The 24,193-nt window shown below is 45.3% G+C and overlaps 1 protein-coding gene across 3 annotated transcripts in view; it reads left to right on the forward strand.

Annotated features, from left to right (window-relative positions):
• The window catches only part of RABL6 (RAB, member RAS oncogene family like 6), a 54,300-nt gene that overhangs the window by 11,538 nt on the left and 18,569 nt on the right, over nucleotides 1-24,193 (forward strand). For all 3 annotated transcript variants that reach the window (XM_053996416.1, XM_053996417.1, XM_053996419.1), the window contains exons 3-8: nucleotides 1,170-1,217; nucleotides 7,677-7,729; nucleotides 8,799-8,890; nucleotides 9,757-9,897; nucleotides 10,928-11,033; nucleotides 15,367-15,470. In XM_053996416.1, the coding sequence (XP_053852391.1) occupies nucleotides 1,170-1,217; nucleotides 7,677-7,729; nucleotides 8,799-8,890; nucleotides 9,757-9,897; nucleotides 10,928-11,033; nucleotides 15,367-15,470 (544 nt within the window). The remainder of the gene's footprint in view (nucleotides 1-1,169; nucleotides 1,218-7,676; nucleotides 7,730-8,798; nucleotides 8,891-9,756; nucleotides 9,898-10,927; nucleotides 11,034-15,366; nucleotides 15,471-24,193) is intronic.

Raw genomic sequence — 24,193 nt, forward strand, 5'->3', positions numbered from 1 at the left:
CTGCAAGGCACTGCCTGGGCTGACCTGGGGGAGTCTCCTGTTCATCCAGCGCCTCCTGCCCAGCTGGCACATAGGAAATTAAGCAGGATTTACTGTGAGGAAAACAGAGGCTGATTTTGCTTCATGCATAAATGTAAAAAAAGGGTCTTTCTCCAGAAGCAAAGGATCAAAGTTTTCCTTTATTCATAATCTGTCTGTACAATATTTTGAAACATTTCATTAAGCCAAGAGTGAGTTCTGTATAGAAAATGCCTCCTGGTTTGATAATAACACTTAGATAAACTCTCATGCCATCCTATGATGTTATTTTCTACTCTGAGGCATTGTCCTCCTATTCCAGCTTTATATTCAGAGCTGCTCCAGGTACAAGCTTTTGCTTCAAAAAGCTTGTGATATTTCCAAAAAGCAGCCATTTCTTGGGACATCTTCCTGAAAATCAGACTGCTTATTCGTATTCCATGGAAATATTGATCCAGAGCTACTCAACCTTCAGGCCACCTGAACGTGAATTGGCTGCCTATGGGTACCAACAATCACTGGAGTTAGAATTCTGTGTGTCTTGCTTCAGATTTTAGCAACTCAAATAGATGTTGCTGGTTATAATTGATACTACAGCTCTAGGAAGCAAAATTGCTAGTGAGACCTTACTTTTCACAAAATATACCTGGAAATGTGCAGAGAGCATGGGTTTCTGTAGCTGCAGGACTGTGCATTGGCTGTCATGGAAATGCCATGATTGATCTTTCTTAAATGTGTGTATTCCTTTTGCCAGTTGTATGCCTTGTTTATAAGCCAGACTTTATCCTCAAAATTAGATTTTTTTCTATTCTGAAAGGCTTTGTAAACCTCTGTATGTTACGAAAACAGTTTACGCAAAGTACTTACGACATGCTTCAAACCTGACATGAACCAGCAAGGAAATCCAGCCATCACTTCTGTGACTAAGAGTGTTTATGAAGTTCTTTAGACAGTTTGGTTTTGGTGGACAGCTTGTACCTTCAACAGCTCACTGCCTTCTTGTGGTTGGGTTTTTATCTTGCTTATAATTTGCTTTGCTTTTGACGTTCCTATGCTTTGACATTCCTCCGTGTTGGATTTGGGTTGAACTCTCTGAGTGATGAGTGTTTTACTGAAACCTTCTAACCCTTTGTGTTCTGTTGTGCTTCCAGCCACTGATGACATTGTGAAAGTTGAAGTCTGGGATGTAGTGGACAAAGGTAAGATTTATAACTTTCTTTCTAGTGGAGATCCATTGTTCTTGCTCAGTTTTAATTAAAAATGTAAATGGAATTCAGAAATATCTGCTTACTTCTGCTTTTTAAAAAATCTGTATTTATTATATCACTTCCTGAAAGAATAAGGAAAGGAGAGGTGAGCCCCCTATGCTAGAACCCATTATCTGGAATCTGAACTTCAGATCAAACCCAGTGTTCAGAAGCAGTTCCATGTGCTTATGACAGATGAAGCGCTTGCTGCTCTGTGTATTGGAGTTCTCTGAGCTTCAGAATAAACTTCACCTTCTCCCCTTTATAATTTCCTTTAATGTTTAGACAAGTTCTGAGTTCTTTGTTCTGGTTATAAAAGTTCTTGTGGAGCTGTTTTTGTGAAGGCATTCTCTTGTTAAATTGGTAAAACCATAGTTGCAGTGGGTAATGTATGTAGGGGGGAAGGATGAAAGAGAAGCCAATTACTTAAATTCACTAGGACAGAAAATGCAATATGTGCATTCCAAAACCTTTTCTAAATGCTTAGCCAAGGAAAATTTTATGATATATAAATACATTTTTTGTTAGTTTTAAATTTTTGTCAGAGTATAAACTTTTGTTTTATAAAGAGCAAAACCAAACCCCAAAACATCTGTGAAGACACAGTCTGAATGCAGTGCAAACGGGATGCAGTGGGATCTGTTCCTGGAGGGGGTTGTGGTTGAGATGTAAATCTCCACAGCCCATTCTGTAGCCCCAAATGCAGATGTTGTTTGGCTTCTAAGAGGCATTTAGTACCAGCCAGGCTCCTGGTTTAGTCTGTGAGTATGGTCAGGAAAGCAGCTGCACAGGTGAGCAGCTCTTGCTCTGTGAGTGATGCTTCTTGTTTGGTGTCTGTCAAATTTGTTGGCCACAGTCATAGAAACTCAAGCTTTGATGGTTTGTCTGGTGCTGCCTTTCCTGCCGCCTTGGCTGCAATCTGTGCTCTCAGGCATTCCTCAGTGGAGTGGCATCTCAGAGGCACCACCTGTGCAACTTACACTTGTGTTACACCAAAAACTAAAAGTATAATAGGGAAAAGGAGAAATGTAGCTTTTCATGTCAGCTGAACTGTATTCGAAATAGGGAAAAAAGACAATTAGCAGTAGCACCTCTAGTTCAGATACCTAATGGAGCCTTCAGGATAAACTTGAGTCAGGAACTTTAAATGAAAATCCTGAGCACTTTAGCTTTTTAGTGTTTTAAGCCCTGGTTTTCACAGGGTAGACAAACCCTTGCTTAGGCCAGAGTTACTGCTGAAGTCAGTCTGATTAGTTTGGCTTTCAGATGGTGGGATGACAAGTGGAGGGCTGTAATATGAGTACAACATCTGTGTTCTTGCTGCCTTGCAGCTTTGGTATGAATAGATAGACATTTAATTTGGGAATCATGTGGTTCCAGCACTTATTTCTGTGAATAGCTTCTCTGAGCAGAGTCATCTTCTCAACTTAGAGACTTGTTTTTTTGGTGAAGGGGACAAGATGTGCTATGCACAGATGTTGATAACAGCTCTTCTGGTCCTGCTTTGATTTCTGACAGCAGAGCCTATGTTGGAAATCTTAAAGGACTCTCTTCCCTTCACTTTGTATTCTTTTGAAATAAAACTCACTCTGTTAAGATCCGTACTTATGGACTACAGATATGTAATTTTTTGCAATAAGTTGTGCTCAATCCGTGCAGTGTAAAAATCAGATCATCATGATGTTAATGAAATCAAATCCTTTCCTACTGCCATAGCATTGTGGATTCCCGATAAACATAACTTGAGGAAAATGTTCATATTAAGCATTAAGAGCTCGCTCATATCTAACTTTCATTGTAATGTTATGACATTTTTGTTTTTCTTCCGTATGCTTAGGACAAAAAATCCTCCTGCGTGGTGCTTTGGGTGAGAGCCATACTGGACTGTAGACTTGCAGTAGTAAAGTATCTAGTGCTGTTGTAGCATAGTGCTGACAAGACTAGATCCTCCATTTTTTTTCCCTTGCCTACCAGATCCTGGCTCATGTGCATATTTAGAGTTGGGCAGAACACTGCATTTATCAGGTTGGATTTGAAACTGTCAAAAAATGCATGTTCTGAACACGCATCAACATGAAGTGTGGGAGGGGTCCCCGCCCTCCCTTGGGAGGCAACTTCAATATAGCCAGAAGTTGTCAATCACATGCTGTTTCCCTCCCCAGTTGAGGCTGTCTGTCAAAGCTTAACACACTCCCCGGTTCTAGAAAGTTCTTCTGTTCTGTTAATCCCATTGGACCCTGTTAGAATGCCACTCCTCTCCTGTATCCCGATTGGTTCATTACATGTCACCCCATCCCGTCTCCTCCCCTCTACCCGTTACCCATTGGTTGGTTTGTGCCCTAGCCACTCCTATCCCTCTGCCCTTATATTCTCGGTCCCGCCCTTGCACTAGGCTCCCTGAGTCAGTTTTCCCTCCGAGAGTGTTGCTGCTCCTTGCCTTCTCCTCGTGCTCCTTCTCTCTCCTACAATAAACCTCTCGGATCCTGCTGCTCGGGAGACGTCTCGTCTTTATTTGGTGGAGCTTTCCGGGTTTCATCTACCCCTCCCTGCGGACCGGCCAGCCGAGGATCACTCTCCGGACTGGCTGGGAACCCAGGGAACCCCCGGAGGACCTAAATTTTATACAATGAAGTTTTCCAGGCTGAAATTCTTTTGCCAGCATTTCCCTGTTTCATTTTCAGTTTCATTCAATGGAATTGTTTCTGAATTCACTGATCACACCGCTGACACCATATGCTCCAGCCTCCTTATCCCATATGCAAATCCCTCCTTTAAGAAGGGAATGCTACTTGTTAGCAGCAGGCTCTCTACTACGAGCTCTGCTACTCACAGAACCTCTGCGTTGCAAGAGACCTCCAAGATCATCGAGTGCAACCCAGCCTCAACACCTCAACTAAACCCCCCTCTGTTTAAATGAGGGGGGAAACTGTATTGAAAGCCCTGATGCGCAATACAGCTTAACTAACTTAACAGGAGCATCCATTAACTGCAGTTTTCAGCTTCAGTTGTGTAAAGCAGCTTTGGGCTCTCGCCTATTGAGCAGTGCTGCTGTTCTGCAGTCACAGGGGGCTGGGGAAATTGCAGGAATTGCACCCTGAAAACTTGATGTGCATTTCTGGGCTGAAGTTAATGGTGATTTTCCTGAGTGCTGTTTCTCCTGGTGCTCCCTAGAAGTGTGCTCCCTGTCCTTGCTGGTTCAGCAATGTGGGTTTTTCCTCCAGAATCTACTGGGATGCAGAGGGCTGCTCTGCTGGCCCTGCCTGGATGGTGACTTAGCTTGGTATTGGCTATTTAGCATCCAGATGATAATTTGGAAATGTGGAGAGGTTTGTTGTGAAAGCTTAAAAGCTGTGAGGCTGGTTAGTGTGGTGAGGCAGTGGGGAATGACAGCTGTCAGACTGTGCTGCTCCTCTTGGCTTGTTCTTGACTATTTGGGATTCTTTTTTTAAATGTACAGACTCCCTGGAGTCCAGACTTCCTTGCTGCCTGCTGCATTCTCCTTGGGCCTGCTCAGGGAGCTGGGATCATGTCTGGAAAGCTGCCATTTGTTAAAATCTTCCCAAGATGAGCTTGCCTCCAGCCGTGGATTGTATTGGATTTTGTGTGGCGTGTTTAGTAAATAGCTTCTTTGCTGCTCTTGGAACTGACAGAGCACAGGAAAGATTTCTCTTAGCAGAAGTCACAATCCTGACTCATCCTTCTGGCTTTGCAGCAAGTTGTGTAACTGCTGCAGGTCATAAAGCTATAACAGATCCTTAATTCAGAGAAGCTGCTTGAATGCAGGGGATTCAGGAACAGTTGTAAATTCCTGTCTTGTAACTTCTGCCAATTTGTTTCCCACATATTTTCTGATACATGACTGAAGGCATCAAATCATTTTTTTTTTGTTGCCCACAAGATAGACAAACACTTTCCCTTGAATTGAAGATTCCTTTCCTCCTTGCACCTTCACCCCTCTCCTTCCAAGACATGTCCTGCAAGAAGAAGGAAAGATCAGAATTCATATTTATATTATTTTCAGATGTTCCAAGTTAGATAACACAAGGGATGCACATATTCCAGATGTGTATTTTAAACTGGTGAAGGGAAGCAGCCCCCTTTTGCATGGTGGACAGCATTTGTTGGCAAGTTGTACTGAATCCTTCTATCCTGCAGCAAAACTGATGGTACATACTTCTGCAGAGACTCAAGTGATGATCACAGCCCCATTGTCCAGTAGGAGCTGTTCTGTAGAATCCAGGGCACAGCTGCCAAGTGTATTTAGTGCCAGAGTTGCTCTTATGCCTGTAAATGAGGAGCAGCCATTGTTCTAGGGAGGGGACCTGAGCTGTTGCAGCATGCACACCCATGTTTTCTACTTGAAGCTCCTCCATTACACATCAGTACAACCTCAAACTCTGGACGTCGTGCATACAGTGGCACAATTCTCACTGTGCCCTTGCCTTTACAGGCTGAATTACATCTTGTCACTGCATAGATGTTATCTTTGTCTGGTTCATCCTGCAGTTTGGGTTCCAAAAATAGAGCCTCTGCATGAATCTGTACACACATGCGCTTTTTAGCTCTATGACTCCTTTGAGGTGACCTCCTTTGCAGCGCTGATGAGCAGCGTGCGAGAATATTATTCATTCCTCTGGATACACACAGAAAGCCGTGAGCAGGGAGAGGTGTGCAGGCTGTATATTCTGTCTCAAAGCATTGACTGTAAATGTGCCCAGGTTAGACAGACACCTTGATTACTCAGGATGGGAGGAATGATGGAGAGTATTTGTGGTTGCTTGGGCTTCTCTTTTAATAGCTAGAAATTTAGGTCATGCCAGGCATAATTCAGCAGTGATTGCAGAAATACCGATGTTTGAATATTCAGAGAAGCCACACAAATGTCACTCACTTGAAATTAATTGAAGTGGGAAAAGACATGCATGGCCTAGACATCCCACACCTTCGGCTGCATGGGGAGGAATCAGAGCCCATACTTTGATCCCTCAGGGAAACACATTGCCCAAATGAGGAGGGATCAGAATTAATATTTCTGCTACTTTCAGATGTCAGCAGTAAGCTGACATGAGTGGGGCAAACATTTTGTAGTGATGCACAGAAGCACCCCCAGAATTGCCTGCTGTAGCACGCAGCATTAGAGCTTTTCTCAATAACTGTATTTTCATACTATTTATCCTTGAGCTGTGTGCAGGAAAAACGTTTCACATGCAGCATCTGGCAGAACCCTGAATTCCACATCTGAGCTGCCAAAACCTTCTGTTATCAGCGACACAGGAAATTTCTGTGCCAAGTATAATTTACTGAACTCTTCATTATTTAGATTAGGAAAATACACAACAAAATTATTTCAGAAGTACAGTTCTTAAATGCTGTCAGTAACATCTGGGAGCTACTCGGTATCTGTCAAACATAACTCCTGATCTTGCAGGGTTATTCTTTGTGCAATGCTTATCATTGATAAAGTTCTGGAAACTCAGAACATTCAGTTTAAACAAGAGGCCAAATTTTTTCATGGTGTGTCCACACTAAAACTCTTTGGCAGGAGGTGACAGAAGATGTTGGGATTCCTGGCAATCCTTAGAGCCAAGTGTCTACACCAGAAAATCATGTCAGCTGATGGCAACTCTGATAATCATAGATAACCTCTGCTGAGACTCCGGGCTATAGGATTTGGAAACACAGTTAGTGTGTAATTGATTTGACACAAAGTTTCCAGGGCGGCTGAAGTTTAAAAATACTCAGTTTCTGGAGTGCTGAGTTAAGTGCCAGTGGTACTTTAAAATGTCAAAAAAATGCTTCCCTAACGTGTAAGGAAAGAGAGAAGCCTCAGAGGCTGCCCTTTAACTGCCTTAGAGGAAGCAGATGAATTGGAGAGAAACCACTAGATTTTCGCAGGTGGGACTATGGTTGTGGGACTGCAGAGCAAATCTCTAGAGTGGTTTTCTAGTGTATTCTACAAACATCAGGCACGTTGCTTCTTGCACTTTTCTGGGAGCCTAATCAGAGTTGTACCTGCTACCTGGCTTATTTTTGTGCGCTTTGGGTGGTGCTTCTGGAGGATTTCTTTTCTGCGCCTTCATTAGTGATGGCCAGACCTGACCCTCTGGCTCTGGCTTTTGGAGCACATGTAGGCTGTCTCTCCATCTCCACAACTCCTTTTCCACAGTTTATTTGATTTCTCTTGGATTTCTTCTTGGATAAGTTCTGTCTTTGGATTGCTTTACTGTTCATTTTTTAATAGACTAGCTGGGATTCTTCAGCAAGGCATGCCTATCCCACCCCTCCTTATCCCCCAGGTTTACAGTAGAAGTAGAATTTGCTTTAAGGTTATATTCAAACTGCTGTCCAGACTCATCTTCCAATTCTTTGCCCAATGTAATGATTTTTATGTTTTTTACTATTCTTTTTAAGGAAAATGCAAAAAACGAGGAGATGGTTTGAAACTGGAGAATGACCCTCAGGAGGTGAGTCACCTAGAATTCAGAGGTCTGAGGCCTCTTGTCCACCTTTGGTCCATGGGGAGCAAGTTCTTTATTTGTTCCTGCTCTAAGGCCTGCCTGGAAGGTGGATGAGGGACAGTGGGTGATGCCGATGTTCTTCATTCTTTGCTCTGTGCATTTCAACTCTGCTCCTGCCCTCACTGCAACTTCCCTGCTGTTTTCCATTCTGTCACTGGGAATGACTGTGCCCCAGGTGTTTGCTCAGCAGCTTTGTACCTGTCTTCCTGTGGACCGAGGCAGAAATTCCTTTTGTCAGGGCCTTCTTGTGGGGCCTGAAGAAGTGATGATGCCCTGCTCTGGCCACTCCTCGGAGCTGGGCTGTTGCACTCTCACTGGTACCCATCTGCTCAGGCTCAGATGAGGAGAATTTTCCTCAAAATATTCTCCCATGGGAAAAACTTTTATGAGAACAGTTACCACAGCTGCTTTTTCCTTTGCAAACATGGGTGCATTTTCCACTCCTGGGAAAGGAGTGAGAATTGTTCCAGGGGCACCAAATTCCAGTAGGAGCCATGGAGACTGAGGTGGGACCATGGAGACCAAGCTGGGACCAGTACTGTGTGGACTTAGCAGCATGCAGAGTCCAAATGATGAAAAACCAATTGGGTACAAATCCTGTCAGCCCTCCATAGGAGAAACTGCCTCCTGCTTTTGGACACCAGCAGCATTAAGAGTAGAGCCAATATCTGAGTCAGGAAAAAGATGGAATGGGAGCTGTGTCCTCTGTCCTCCACTCTGTGGTTTGTATGGAGTCCTCTTGCCAACACAGGATTTGGGAGCACAGGGGAAAGGACAGGTTTTAGCATGTGCTGTCAGAGACCGTCAGGTGCTTCACATCCTGTTCCTATGGTAAATGGAAGCAGGGAACCACCAAGTATCTTATTTCAGTGATAGTGGTGTGAAATCCATGGGTACTCCTTACAGTGGTTGTCACTTTAGAAAGTTTACACAGTCAGTACTGTATCCATTGTGTTCTGTATCAGCCTGAAGTTGAATCTAGCTATTTACTGCTTCTTTGCCTTTATTTCCTCAGGCAGAATCGGAAATGGCTCTGGATGCAGAGTTCCTGGATGTCTATAAGAACTGCAATGGTGTAGTTATGATGTTTGACATCACCAAGCAGTGGTAAGAGACCCTTACTGGCACCATGTGATTCTCCCTTGTTCAGGCACAACAAATGACTTCCAGATTTCCAGATTCCCAGTTGCATTTGGAAGCTGATAACCAGCCTAATGAGTTGGAGCAAGCTTGTATCCTTTAAAATAAAAGCTTTATCTTATGTCATGGCTTTTAATACACTCCTCTCCTGGGCTTGTTCCAAACAAGCAGTGTCCCAGTGGGTTGTGTGCTGCAATTGCTGATATGCTGCTGGCTGAGGCTTGACAATTAGTGCTGTCACAGGTGCAAAGCAAAGTGCATGTTGCAAACCCCTGCTCCCCAGAACACAAGGGAAAGGAGGATGCTAGTGAGAAATTCCCAAGAAACTGGTATTTGTAAGGATTATTTAGAGGCCCCGGGCTGCATTAATCTACAGAAGTAATGAACTGTTGGTTTTGCACATCTGAGGAGAGTGAGGGAGATAAGGAATCCAGAGTGGAAAGAGGAGGAGGTTAGAGCTCCTGCTTTATATTTAGGCTGGTGTTGTTCAGGTTTGGTGTGGGTCAGTGAGCTTGTGGACAGCTGAAGGGAGGGAATCCTTTCCTTCTGCTGACCCCGCAGTTTTGCAGGACTGAGATTGCTGTAGGAGATGTGAGGGTTCTGGTGAAAGTGGATTATTGAGCTTTTGAAGTTGGTTTTGAATAAAGAATCATGCAAACATATTGAGGGTTAATGTATTTCTCTGATGGGGTAAAGAAGCCACAGACTTGGAAGGATTTTGGGGAAAAAATTCCCAAAAAGTTTTTTTTTTTTTTTTCTTTGTGATTTGTGCATGAAACTGCTGACAGAAGGATGTTCCCACTCATCTGCTCTCTCTCTCCCCTCTGATGAAGGACATTTAACTATATTCTGAGGGAGCTTCCTAAAGTGCCGACCCACGTTCCAGTGTGTGTGCTTGGGAATTACCGGGACATGGGGGAGCACCGGGTCATCCTGCCCGGCGACGTGCGGGACCTCATTGACAACCTGAACAGGTGAGTGGGCAGCGGGCAGGATAGCAGGCCTCAGCTGCTCCCTGCCATCACCTGTCAGTAACCGTGTCACTGCCGTGTTTCACGTTCATATCACACGTGCCCTCTGTCCTGTGTGCCTGCCTTGGGCTCCCAGAGCTCCCCGTGTCTCACAAGCAGCATCTGCTGACACCATGGGCCCTTTGATCTGGAGCAGACTGTTTGCCATGCTCCTGGAAACAGGGAGTGCCTGGCAGCATGTGCCTTTCAGAAGTGCTGTTCCCAACAAGTCATCTTCTTTCTGGGTAGTCCTTCTCCTGTGAGAGAATCTTCTCCCCGTAGCACAGCTATGTTCTTTGCTCCAAGTGATTGAGCTACACGAGAGCCAGCCAGTGCAGCTGTGTCCTTGCTCTGCCTCTGAGCATCCCCCACGCAGCACTTGCGGGCCACAGCCAAGTCACATGTCCCTCACCAGCCAGACAAGCATTTCCCTTAAGCAGAGATCTAAGGTGCTCTGTTACGTGGTATAAAATAGTATTTGTTGGTCAAGATTCAGTAGATGGTACCTTTTTTATGTAGTTTTATGTTTTAAAGGTATTTTTTCATTTTCCTCATCTCTTATTTGTTTATGCCTGTGTCAGGCACAAAGAAATGGTGTCAGTTTTAAGACTTTATCCATGATGAAATAATTTCTTTACAAAATAATTTCTGTATATTATTTTTGTCAGTCCGATTGTGGTTTTTAAAACAAAAACCTTCACTATGAAATGAACAACTTGTAAATCCCCAGTTTAGGAAACCAACATCCCAGTATCCTGACAGAGTATTTCTTAGCCTGGCAGGCACATGACACTGTCACACACCAACAGCCACCTTCTGCCACCCTTCAGTGTGAATTTTGGCTGTACACAAAATAATGAGTCCAAGCAGAATGATGCACTGGGCTACATTTGAGGGTGGGGGCTGGCTTGTGGGGTGGCTCATGGCCTGTAACTCAGTCCTGTACAGGGTCTGCAAGTTGTGCTGGGTACAGTGTTCTCTCTGCTTGGCACAGGCCTCCCGGCTCCTCCTATTTCCGCTATGCTGAGTCTTCCATGAAGAACAGCTTTGGCCTCAAGTACTTGCACAAGTTCTTCAACATCCCCTTCTTGCAGCTGCAGGTAAGGCAGGGATGTTAGTTATCCTGATGTGCTCAGTGTGTGGGACAGATTGGATTTGCTTCCTTTCTAAGGCAGGAATTCGGTATCTGGGGTTTCATTTGCTGTTAAAGGATCCTGAGTAGATTCTTCTTTTCATTAGAGTTGGTATAACAAAATTATGTGAGAACATTGGTGCCTGTGACTGATTTAAACATGTCTCTTGTTGCAAGAGGTCAGCTGTGCTGAGTTCCCAATGCTGACCTCTGGAGAAAGGCTCCATTTTCACTGGCATGAAAACAGCATCCAGTGGTGCAATTACCAAGTCAAAAATGCAAAATACACATATCTGTTAAACTTTGAATTTCAATTCTGTTCAGTTAAAACTCAGATGAGAAGAGATTTGGCCATTATCTGAGTAGTTAGGAACCTCTGCTGAAGATCTTTCCCCTAATGGTAAAGGGCGTTAGATATGAGATCCATGTGCTTGCATCCTGTTCACATGGCTCCAATCTCATATTTCCTTCGTATCTGAGGATTCTTGGGAGGGCAGAGGGAAGGGCAAAGGCTGTGAAGGGTGGGATTCTCATCTGTGGACCTTTAGAAGATAACCTTTTGGGGTGATCCTACGGGGGTCCTTTGGAATGAGTAGCTTATGCTTTTTGAGGGCACACATGATGTTGTGTCACTGTTTTCTATTTGATGGGAAAAACCCAGGCAGTTGATCGTTACTATCTTTCACCAATAATTGAAGTCTATGTGTGTATTTTTATATAAATAATCCCCAGTGAAATGCCGGTTTAGAAGGAGCTGAGATATATTAGTGGATGTTACCAAGTCCTCAGGCTGCAGAACAGAAAGAACCAGGGTAAGATAATTGAATGTATAAAACCTCAGTGAAACAAGTCAAACAATTTTTTGAGGGGGAGGTTGTAGAAATCTGAGCTGTAAATCCAACCTGCTGCTCAGTGGAGAAGACTGAAATCGGTCAGCATGTTGCTGGTGAAATATTTGGGTTTATGACACTGCCCATTTGGAGGCTTTTGGTTGCCTCCACCCAGTTTTTGGGGCTTTACTTGATGTCAAACTTCACCTAAGATGGGCTGCCTTGGTTTCTCCAGTGCCCCTTGCACTTGTGCCACAGGTTTATGGGCAGTGTCTTGTGTTGGAGTGCACAGGGACTGGGGCTGGCCCTGTTCAACATCCAGTGCAGCGTGAGCTGAAATTTGTAGGAAAATCACATCTAGACTTAATTCCTGAAGGTTCTTCTTAACCCTTCCGAGATCCTTGCCAGTACCAGGCTCCAGAAAGGAGCCTTTTTTTTTTCTCCTTTGAGCAGAGCAGGATTAACGGAGAGGGATGCTGCCTGGTATAAAATGCACATAGGATTTAGTCAGCCTCAGATGTTTCTGTGCCTCTCAGCCTGCCCTCCACAGCTTTCCAGGGCAGAGTGGTCCAGCTGTATCCAAGGTCCCAGGCTGTCCCTCAGTAGGGTTGGGGTCAGTGTGTGGTTTTCAGTGGCACATTCCTGTGCTCAGTTTGCAGTCAGGCATCTTCCATGGCAAAAGCAAGGGCTGAAATCCATACCCCCAGTACAGAGCTCATTCTCTCTGTCAGACTGAGCTCTTCAATTATTTATCGGTTCCTTTACAGGGGCAGGATTGGCAAATCCAAGGATGCAGTTTAGCTGTAGGTATATCTGGAAACCCACGAATGAGATCAGGTCACCCAGGCCTCCAGATGCTCTGCTGGAAGGAGACAGGATTCTGCAGACAGTTGAGATTGCCTTTTCCCAGGAAGCCCTTGCAAGTGCCTTTCAGCTGAAGCACTGGTCTCTAGCACATGATTTATTCCCTTCTTTTGGGTCATTGCAAAAAATAAGCTGTTTCTTTAATATTTTAATAACCAGCGTGGTAAAATAGAATATATTTTTTGAAGTATTTGGAAGTTTTGTTAGTAGTGATGAATTTCTACAAAATTGATTGCAACTCTCTATTAAGTATATATTCTTGATTTATTGTAATCTGTGAAAATTGAAATAAATAAAACTGGTGTATGTCTCAGTGCCGAAGTGTAAGGCAAGGCACACCACTTGTTTAATAGACAAGTCTAATTAAAGTCATTATCAAAGAGCCTAAGGTAAGCACCGAGAGCAGTAGCCCTTCTGTCTCTGTTTGTTCAGCTAATTTGCTCAGCATGTATTTCACCTGTCTTAGGAAATTAGGGACAAAGAAGCAGCAGACTTGCCCTTTTTTTGTCTCATTTTTGCTTATACTGCATGAATAATATAAAATGATGATATCTACTGCTTCTGAGATCTTCATTTTCTTGAATTCTGAAATCTAGAATTTGAATTCTAAAGTCCTCATTAGTACTTCTGATTAAGGTAGCAACTTTAAATATGAATAGCATATTTTGCTGAATCTTTCTTGTCTGTAAACGACAATAAAGGAATTGGCATTAAGTAATAACTTTGTAATTCCATGCATACATGTTAATTAAAGTCAAGTTTCCATCTGCAGAGAGCACTTGAATATGATGAATAAAAATTACTCAGCAAAAAAAAAAAGGGATTGCTCCAAGCTCTTAACACTAGGGCAAAGGTAAACAAGAAGACTCTATATGCCTTGGAAGCAGTAAATTAGCTTAAATGTTCACAGAAGCCCTTACATTTCAAGAAGGGCTATGTCTTCCAGTAAATTAGGGTTATCAACTGTGATGAGTCACCTGGTCTTACAGTACAAAATAAAAATTACTTAAACTTTTTTGCTGATTTCAGTCATAGTAGAATTTGATATAAATCAGTTGCTCCATGGAGGGCTCAGGCTGTTCTGTGATTGTTCCCCGGAACACAGCACTTGGTGTGATTTGTGTGAGCCAGATGAGTTAATCGCTCTTCAAACCTGTGCAGTGGCTTGATAGCTTCAAAGTTGTCACATCTATGAAACCATAATGCCAGCAGCATGTGCATGTTGGGACTGAACACCATCACTTCATGCAAATGTATGTCTTCTCAGGTGGAGATTATTCTGGGAATTATGTAATAGATTTCCTTTTGGGCTTTTAATCTGATGGGATCTTTCTGCAGTTGAGTTCAAGTGCTGTCAGACAGGGAATTAAGAATTCACCATGGTTATTGATGCTAGCCTTCAAAAATATTTGTCAGAGCAAAGCTGAAATGTACTTGGAGGATAAGTCAGTTATCAAAGCAAAAACCTTGGCAGTTTGGAGGAAGCCTGGGGTTTCTCTTGCATGTCCTCCTGCCTAGGCAGGGATACAGCCTGTGGCACCATAGACCTGCTGTAATGGGAACTGTGCAGGGCTGGCAGTCACCAGCCCAGCTCAGCACAAGCTGGCCCTGCTCCTGTGCCACCCAGTGCATAGGCAGTGGGAGAGGGACGATTGATGCCCTCAGGCACCAAACATGTGGCTTTTGACTCCAAAATTCAGGAGGTGAGCTGATGGGCAGGGCCAGTGCCCAGCTGCGTGCCAGCCAGCTGTGCCTGAGCAGAGGGGATGGGGCTATGGGGCAGGATTTGCACTACTGACAACTCTAGTCTTGTCCAGGGGATCCGGAATGATGTTTCTGCAGGAGTGGATGCTGTGTCAGCCCTGCAGGGCTGCAGCCATTGAGGGAGCTGGCTGTGCCTGTGGATATTGATCTCTCCTTGCTGCCATCTGGATGTCGAGAAGAGAGAGCCCTTCCCCTCAGCTGAGGTTTTAGTTTGAGTTCTGTGGGAAATGTTGGAAAGGAATGACTGAGTGAGGCAGTCCTGGATTACATTAGTGCAGTCAACTCGCTTTATTGCCTATTGGAAATGGGCTAGGGTGTCTGTCCCCCATCTGTGGAACAGCAGCTGGAAGCAGAGGGGCAAGGACTTCTGAAATGTCATTGAGTTGATAAGTTGTGCTTCCTTATCTTCCCCCAACAGCAAAAAAAAAAAAAAATATTGGGAGGCTTTGCATTCAGCTGGGTCCTGCTCCCAGAGGGGCTGGTCTAGCACAGGGAAAATCAAAAGGCCTGAGTGAATGAGTTGCACAACTGATCTCTGCAGGGGCTGAATCCGTTCTCCAAATGTAGCTGGTGCTGTGGTGTCTGAAATAACACATTATTGATTTATGGCTGAGAACAGCTCACAGAACAAGGTGCTCCTTACACACAGACTTTATGGATTATCTACTTTTTATTCACTTTCCCTTTGTGCTCTGTATTTAAATGGACACCATGATAAGGGCCAGGACGTTGTGATCCTGTTGCACATGGTGCTATGGTAAAGTGGTGACACAGGATCTCAGTGCACAGAGATCTGTTACAATGCCCCTTCTGCTCAGACCCAGCTTGTTTTCCTTTCCTCAGAGGGAGACGTTGCTACGGCAGCTGGAGACAAATCAGCTGGATATTGATGCAACTCTGGAGGAGCTGTCAGTGCAGCAAGAGACTGAAGACCAGAACTACGAACTGTATGTCACTGAGCTGTCTTTTCTAACTGCTTTGGGTGTCACATGAATGTTGGGCAGCCCTAGCTGTGGCATGTGGCCAGGTTGAAGGGTCTAGCGAGTAACATTTAGGGATCGTTTGGATAAAATGTTGCTTTTGAATGGCATCACCTGAAGAAAAGCATGCACCTGGGGATCAGTGTGAAAGAGTCTGGTTCCTACAGGCATGTGACTGGGGAGGGCAGGGCAGGTGGGGCTGAGCAGCACACCTGGAGCCAGCACATGCTGAAGTAGATAAAGTGCTGGAAGGGGATATTTTCCATCTCTCAGCTGTTCAGCACACAAGTTGGTTCCTCTCCTGGCTGTTGCACTCCTGTGTATTTTGTGTCTTATGACTAGAAAGTAGTAGCAACAACACTGCTGTCTTTTGTTCCCTTTGAGCACTTCTGGACTCCTTGGTGTATTTCTGGACTGAAATAGTGACTGGTTCCTCTGCCCTGTGTCTGTTCTGCACCCTGGCTGTGTGCTTGGCTGCTTGTAATGGTGCTTGCCAGCTTTAGCCCCACAAAGCCAATACACCTGTAGCACAGTGAACAGGAATGCATGTTCTGTGAATTCCCATCACAAGGCCTTTATTGCAGTGGTGTGCAAGCCAGAAAAGTCAGCTTCAGAATGTATTGAAAAAAGATTATTTACAGGCAGCTTTTGTTTGGAAATTGGAATCAATGATTGTGAAATATTCATGCACAGGCTTTTAGACAAGCATTTTTCAGACCAAGTTTCAAGTTCTATAACCTTGTTCAGCATGTTTTCCTTGGAGGGCATTGAAATACCCCAATTCACACAAGGCAATGCTGTTTCCAGAGCATTCACCTCATTCTCCTCCTGAGGGACTAGTTAGTCGCCTCATGCCTTCAGCACTTCTCTTGATGTCCCTACTCAAAGGACTGGGCTGCATGGGCTGTGCTGTCAGATGGTTTTCCATACTTTTGTTTGTACTGCTTTGGTAATGGGAGGATACTTAATAGAATTAGGAGTTGGCAGAGCTGTTTCAAATTCACAGCACAAGACCTTGCTGTTTCGTCACCTCTTGCCCTTCCAGCAGCTTTAGCGTGTGCTGGGTCTCCATATGTGTCACTAGCTCACAAAGCCAGCAGAAAAACAGGTTGGATGGGGCTTGGAGCAACCTGGTCCAGTGAAAGGTGTCCCTGCCTGTGGCAGGGGCATGGAATGAGATGAGCTTTAAGGTCTCATCCAACCCAAACTCATCTGAGACTCTGTGACTCTGAAATCTGTCTTTGCTATATTGACCTCAGGGTTAGTCTGTGTTGGGCTGGCTCTGAGAAGAGATCTTAGATCTTAAAGGCAGCAGCAGCAGTGTGGTAGTGGTGGAGGGGTGGTCAGACCTCCTAGTTCCAGCAACAGGTATTAGACTGGATCATCCCACCCAGTGAGACCACACTGCCATCCTGGGAGGCTGTTGGCACTGTCAGGCTGCAGATTAGCTTAACATGGCCTCAGAAGTATTAGAGCTTGACAAAGGAGGAATTGCTGAAATATTAAAAGCAAGACTTTTCTCTAGGATTCTGGTTTAGCAAATAAAGGGACATCCTTATGCAGCTGGCCAGTTCCTGCATGTTCATATCTGTACTGAAGCCAAAGTTCTTCACTTGCAGAAAATAACACTTCTTTAGAGAAAGGGCTTTAAAATACCCTGGATGCTTTCTGGATAGAGGCACAGATCCCAAAAGAAAAGCACCAGGGAGTGTCATGTGTCAGTACTTTGATCACACTAAGAGTGCTATTTTAGGGTTTTTAAGATTTTTCTCTGCACCCCAGGTAGAAACAGAGAGTCTGTTTGTTTAAATGGCACCTCTGTGGGACAGATGAGGTGCAGAGGGGTTACTTCAGCCCCAGAGTTGAAAGGTATGCATTTCTTACACTCAGTTTTTATCCCTGCAGGAGGTCTCCAGGCTCAAGTTTTATAGCCAAAGACCTAATTTAAAGAAATGTTCACGTTCATGTGTCAGAGAACCCAGGTTGAGGTAAAGCCTCAACCTTTGTAAACAGTTTGAGCTGGGAAACAGAGTACATGTATACACAACAGTGGGTGATAGGAATCAGAGCTTGCAGCGGTGAGGCAGGTCTGCAGTGCTCATTCTTAGGGCTTGGGAAGGTCCTTGCATCCATGCTTGTCAGATGCCCATGATTTTGGGATTACCAGGTGTCTTGGTTTGAAAAGACAGGTGTCTGCTAAGGAAGGCAGGAGCCTCCCTTGAAACGGAAAATGCAAACTCCCTCCCTCTGAATTATTATAATTTTGAAATCATAATAATTTCAAAAAGAGGCTCTCAGGCAAAGATATGGGAGTAGGAGTAACAGTTCTTTATTAGAAATAAAAATAAAAATGCAGTAATACAAAATAACACTGACAGAGTCAGAACAGGCCCTGGCAGCCTGTGGGTCAGGGTGTGGCAGCAGTCCCATTCCATGGTGGCTCAGCCCTCCTGCAGTGACAGCTGTGGTTCTGTTGGAACAGGGATCCTGTAGAAGGGTAGAGTTTTCCTCTGAAGGTCCAGTGGTGGTGTAGATGGGCCTGGTCTTCCTCCGGGAATGCAGTGGAGAAGAAAGCTGCTCCTCTGGGAATGCAGTGGGCAAAGGCTGCTGTGATGTTCCAAGGTCAGATTGGATCCAGGTAGGAATGCTTGGCTCCTCCCCTGGGCGGAGCAACTCCCCATGGGCTGATGGAATTTTCTCAGCCATGCAGGGACACTCAGTGGCCATGAACAGAAGAGATTTCCTGGAGGGAGGATTGGCTGTGGAAGAGATAAAGAAAACTGCCCCACCTGGTTTTAACAGGTGGCCCAATTAACCGATGATAACTGCCCCGCCCTAACAGATGGTAATAGAATACACACCCCCAGCCATATCTTGCATTTTCCAACCTAAGACACCAGGTTTAATATGCTGAATCAGTGAATGTCCAGTTGAGCACCTGGTACATTGTCTGCTGCCACTCACCCTGTTGTGTACAGTGTATGTGTTGGTGCAGTGTGACTTGGTGACCCTTGACAGATCGCAGAACTGTGGAATCCTTAGGATTGGAAAAACCCTCTAAGATCATCAAGTCCAGCTGTTAACTGAGCACTACCAAAGCCATCACCCAACCATGTCCCCAAGGGCCACATCCATGTTTTTCAAACACTCCAGGCATGATAGCTCCACCGCTATCAGGGCAGTCTGTTCCAAAGTCTGGCTGCCCTTTTTGTGAAGAAAGTTTCCCTAATATCCAACCTGAACCTCCTCCAGTGCAACTTGAGGCCTCTTTTGTTTTTTTCCTTTTTATTGCTTGGTAGAGGAGCCTGACCCTCACCTGTCACACCTCCTGTCACAAGACCCCACCTGTCATACCTCCTGTCATGAGGCCTTTGTGTTAGTTGCTTCACTTCAGACAGCACTGGGAGTTCTGCTGTGGGTCACCCAAATTGCAGAGCAAGGGGAGATGACCGCAGATATTTGAGGCCACAGGCCATAGTGTGTCTGCTGCAGCACTTCTTTGGAGGCCATTCCTTCCCTCCCGCCATAAAATCAGGGCACAGAGCACAGTGAGGTGACAGCACTAGGACATCTCGGTTATTCCCTTCACCCCTGTGCACGTCTGGTAGCTGCTCTGTCACAATGACCGGTGCTAAATTTGGCTCTGTGAGAACTGAAAAAGAACAAGAACTCTTCCTCCTCCTGCTGCAGCGGGAGGGACCTGAGGACAAAATGTCACTGATCCAAAATGTGGATCCCAGAGACAACACAAGGTGGCACACGACGCTGCCTCTTCCGCCTTACGTAAGCCAGCCTGGGCAGCCACTGCCTGGATGTGCCTGTGGGAGACACAATCTGCTTCCAGTTCTTTCCCTGTGTCTAGGCTCCTCACTGCCTGACATACCTCTGGCTATGGTACTGTTCATGTGCTTTCAGAGTTTACATTTTCAATGCTGCTAAAAGAACATTTCAGCCCTTTTTGAGTTATTGAATTCTTATTAAACAAACTGTAATGACTTTTATGATGTTCTGAATTTGTACCTAATTTGCTCAATTTCTCCATTTTTAATTATACCCAGCTTATCTTCTGTTTTCAAGGAAAACTTGTGTATGTTCAGTGTGCCCGTTCCCCCACAGAAGGGTGCCAGGGCTGGGCAGCCCTTTTGGGGAAGAAATTTTCCCCAATACTCAACCTAAACTTCCTGTTGCACAACTTGAGGCTGTCTCCTCTCACCATGTGGGTGCCAGACCAGTGACTGCAGACAGGCATTTGGGCTCTCTTGCTGAGGACTCTGCCTTGGGGAGACACATTCCCCAAAGAGACAGCTTTAGTCATTGCAGAATCACTGGCTGGGGAGTTGGGGTTTTATTTGCTGGGTTGTTTTTTTCCACGTCAAGCATAGCTCATAATTTCAGGAAGACCATGGTGCTGAGTAACACCTGCACAAGTGGCAGGAGGAGCTACACCAGCTACAGGCTGAATTACCAGATGGGAAAGTAAACCCACTCCTGCTTTCTCTTCCCCTTGCCTTACTTTTATCCTCTCCCCTTGCTGTGAATCCTTGTGGTCATCAGACAGGTCAGGAGCCAGCTTGAACTGGAATGGGACTCTATCTAGGTCATGTTTTTTGGGGGTGCTACATTGAGAATTAAGTGACTCTAAGCCTGTCATCAGTCAGTCTTGCTTGGTAAGTGGGGACATGGAGCATGTCCTGTATTTTATGGAGCAGGGAGTTATCCTGCTGCATCCATTTTGTCAGGTGGAAAACAGGACGACAGCAGGAATTAAACCTGCTTGGCCATTGATTCTACATTCAGGGACCTGGGCTAGGGGAATTGAGGCAGTACCTTTAATGAGCCCAAAACAAACATGTGGAAATCTAACCCTTGCTAACCCCAGTTAAAATGATGTAATCCAGCTGATTAATCTTCGTTTTCACAATTAATAAAGTAACCCAGAGCCTTTCTTGCCGCGTGAAATACACTTGAACAATTTATCACAGCATGTAAGAACCAGGAGCCAAAAAGCTTTAGTCTGCTCCCGTCTTCAATATTAAATGAACACGAGCCCTGACAATTTTAAGAATTGTGAGGCTAACAAATCCTTTTGTGTTTTTTGTGTTTGCCCTGGGAACAGAGCAGCAGTAACCTCAGGCCCTGATGGATTCTTGTTCCCACAGATTGTGCTCATCTTCAAAATTGCATAAAAGTCTCCTCTTGTGAGCAGGTCCAACCACCAGTGAATTATTCAGGAGTTTGAGGATATTTTGGACTTGTTACTTAGTCTATAATGGAAGGATTGAAAGGTAAATAAGGAGCCCCTGTGAGTGAGGACAGATGACCCACCTGGATGTGCATGGTATATTTGCAGTCTCTGTATCCCAACGGAATAAAGGTGCTCCAGTGTGAGTTCACCTTGTAGGACCTGGTCTGCTACGTCCAGAGCGGGCACAAAGCTCCTTATTCCACAGTAAGCTTTTGAGTGAGTCCTTTTCCAAAGGACTGATGGATAGAACGAGGAACGGGCAGATTGTGTAGAATATGAGAAAAAACAGACACATGGCAGGTTTGGCCTGGTGTGTTCCCAAAACAGCCACACTTGTGCCTCTGAGGAGTGTGTGTAAAGCCAGAGAAAGCATTCATGCATTATGTAGTATTTTCAAAGTGTGGAGGATGCTTAGACACCTCCATCCTGGAAAATACTGCGAGCTTGCTGGCAGCATTTAATGTGTGCTGGTTTTCCACCCACCTCCCTCACAGAAGATCTGGCTATAAAAAAGCTCAGCAGAGCTGGTTTATGCAGCCTGTGTAGATAGAACCAGTGTCAGACCACCCTGATTTCCCCAGTGACACAGCACAAGGCTTGGCCCATGTGTCTAGTTGGAGTTGGTCAAGGTGACACGAAGCACACGTGTCACAGCTGTCCTCAGTGCTGTGCTGGAGCAAGAGTCTGTGTTGTGCTATCCCCAAATAACCATTTGTATGTTCCTACTAAAGAACTTGCTATCTCCTGTTTTTATGCCCTTCAGACACCAGAGGTGACAAAGGTACAGGAGCACAGGTACAGACAAAGCTTGCATGTGTTTTATGCCCCAGTCTGGTTGCGCTGGAGGGAAGGATGACACTCTTTATACTTCAGTTAAGTAGCAGGGTTTTTTTCCTCCAGCTCTTAAATTCATGTGTTTCTGGAGGAGAAACAGGTGGTAGTCGCAGCCTTCCCTCCCTCTGGAGCTGGCTACTTTCCCAGAACAAAGCAGGTTGTTTCCCAAATGGGCACCTTTGGTAGAACCACGTACAGTAAATCTTCAAATACTCTGGTATTGTTAAGATTTTCCTGTGCTTTGTTGAGTCCAGCTTTAGCTATTCTTTGAGCTTCATATTCTGCATACTGATGTGACTCTACATTCTTTGTGTCTCCTTGTTCCCAAATCTTCAGTGTACAATCATCTTATCCTACCTGAGTTGGATAAGTTGCCTCGATGGTGTGATTCAGAACTTGAGGCTCAGAGGCTGTTCATTCTGGTTTCACATCATGTTGATGATTTAGGTGTTCTCACAGACAGTCAGGAGAGCAAGTACTGCTGGCAGCAGTGCCTTGGCTGCTGGATGCAGCAGTGCCCAGGCTTGCAGGCTTCCATCCAGGATTGCTGTTGCTATAAACAGGAACAGGGGTGCGTGTAGATCATCTGGGATTAATCTCTCCTCACAGTTGGGAGGCAGGAGTCTTTAACACTGAGTGGGTCTTGGGAGGAGGAGGAGTGAGTACCACAAAGCAGAGCTGTTCAGCTCTCCTGTCTTCAGCTCACCAGAAGGTCTGGATCAAAGCTGGGAGAGGAGGAATGGCAGAATTCAGCACTCAGCACATGTGATGTGGAGCCGAGGAGTTGCACATTGTATGCAGGCAAAGCTCACAAACAGCTTTGCAGGCCATGGCAATTCAGATGGTTCGGGGATAAAGAGCCTTAGCTTTGTTGGATGAGGGCTGAATTGCAGGGCCTCGTGATTTCTTTCCCACCCCACAGATGCCGTACGTGCCCTGCTTGGAGGATGTGGAGCCATAGCCCCCCTCCTCAGGAAGGGAGCGCAGTGATGGAGAGGTATTGAGCACAGCTATCGTGTTCTTGCAGCATGTGTGATGTATTGTGCACCTTCCAAACCAACCTGATGCAGTCTCCACAGAGCTCAGTGCAGGAGTTAAACTCCTTTATGTTTTTTCTCTGGTGCATGACAAATCCACACATCATTTTCAGTGGAATGTGTTGTCGTGCAGCTCGCCCCAGGAGAGGGAGGATGGGGACTGGATGCTGCATCACATACTCTGAGCTCAGCTCTGCCAGGAGCTTATGTTGGTGTAGCCAGTGTTCTCGTTGGAATAGGCACATAGTCTTGACCCTGGTCCTGGTGGAAGCATCAGTGAGAACACCACAGCATGGCACTGAGGTGGGTGCCTTGACAGTCTGCAGCTTCCTTATAAGGGACAGCAGAGATGCAGCACCAATCTCTGCTCTCTGTGATCAGGGAGAGGACCCAGGGAATGGCTGGAGCTGCATCAGGGCAGGTATAGGTTTGGATATCAATGGACAGCATATGACAGCCGGGCTCTGGCATGGTTGGGATTGCAATCCTTAGTCCAGACTTCCAGAATGAGTGAGGCGAGTCTTTCCCATTCTCACGTGGAGAACTGGGAGCAAGAACACTTTTCCTCACCCTTGAGTAGATGACTATTTTGTTTGTACTGTTGAATTTCTTCCTGTTTCTGTTACTTGAGATCATCTATTTCTATTTATATCTTGTCCCTGTCAGTTTATGTTGCCTAATTAATTCTGCTTTTTAGTGCTGCCCTTGATCTCCACTTTAGCCAGTTACTTAGTTAGGAAGGACTGCTGGTTTTCCAATTCAAAAACTTCCTGGGGCTATTGTTCCCTAGGGCTCCAGACACTGCTGGTCACAAAGTATATTATTTTGTTCCTTAAAAGTATATCAGGTTACTGCCTTAAAATAGGAAATCATATCTCAAGGCTTAGAGTCTCTTAGCCCCCACTGTTTGTGTTCTGTTCAGCAGTCAGTCCAGGGAAGGTTCTGGCTGGCTCGGGTCCCTGAAGGACAAGGTCATGCTTTGTGTGGGAGAGGAGGCTCTCGCTTCACACTCTCATTGCCTGGAGCACAACCAAAGTCTGTCTTGCAGAACCAGCTGAATCCAGAGCCTCTATGCACAAATTCATTAAGCTTAATGAAATGAGATGCGAGATTGGGATGTGCTGGATATTACACAGGATGCTTCACTTTGGGTGTCCTCTCTGTATCTCTCAGCTGTGCAGCATGTGACAGATCTGTTTTTCAGACCATTTCATGGCAAAATATTATCTCTGTCCACATTTCTCTGCACACAGTGTGTGAAACAGGCTGGTGACCCTGTGGGCTGCAGAGGGAGGCTTGGGTTAGGCTTGGGTTTCTTTTGGAAAAGGAAAGAGCTTTTCACTCTCTATAGTGGTACAGGCTTTAATGTTCTTCCAGTTGGGAGCCCAGCCAGGACCACAACCTGCTCCAGAGCTCCTGCTACTTGGCTCCAGGGCCTCTCACACAGAGGGGGAGTGTGTGCAGGGGAGAGCCTGCATGTGGGTCTGCACCCTGCGAGAAGGGTAATGGCAGTCAGTCTTCTCTGAGCCCTCAGGACAGCTCTTTTCTTTGGATATTCAAGGATTCTCCTCTCA

The sequence above is a fragment of the Vidua macroura genome, chromosome 21, assembly GCF_024509145.1.
Source record: "Vidua macroura isolate BioBank_ID:100142 chromosome 21, ASM2450914v1, whole genome shotgun sequence".
Lineage (NCBI taxonomy): Eukaryota > Metazoa > Chordata > Aves > Passeriformes > Viduidae > Vidua > Vidua macroura.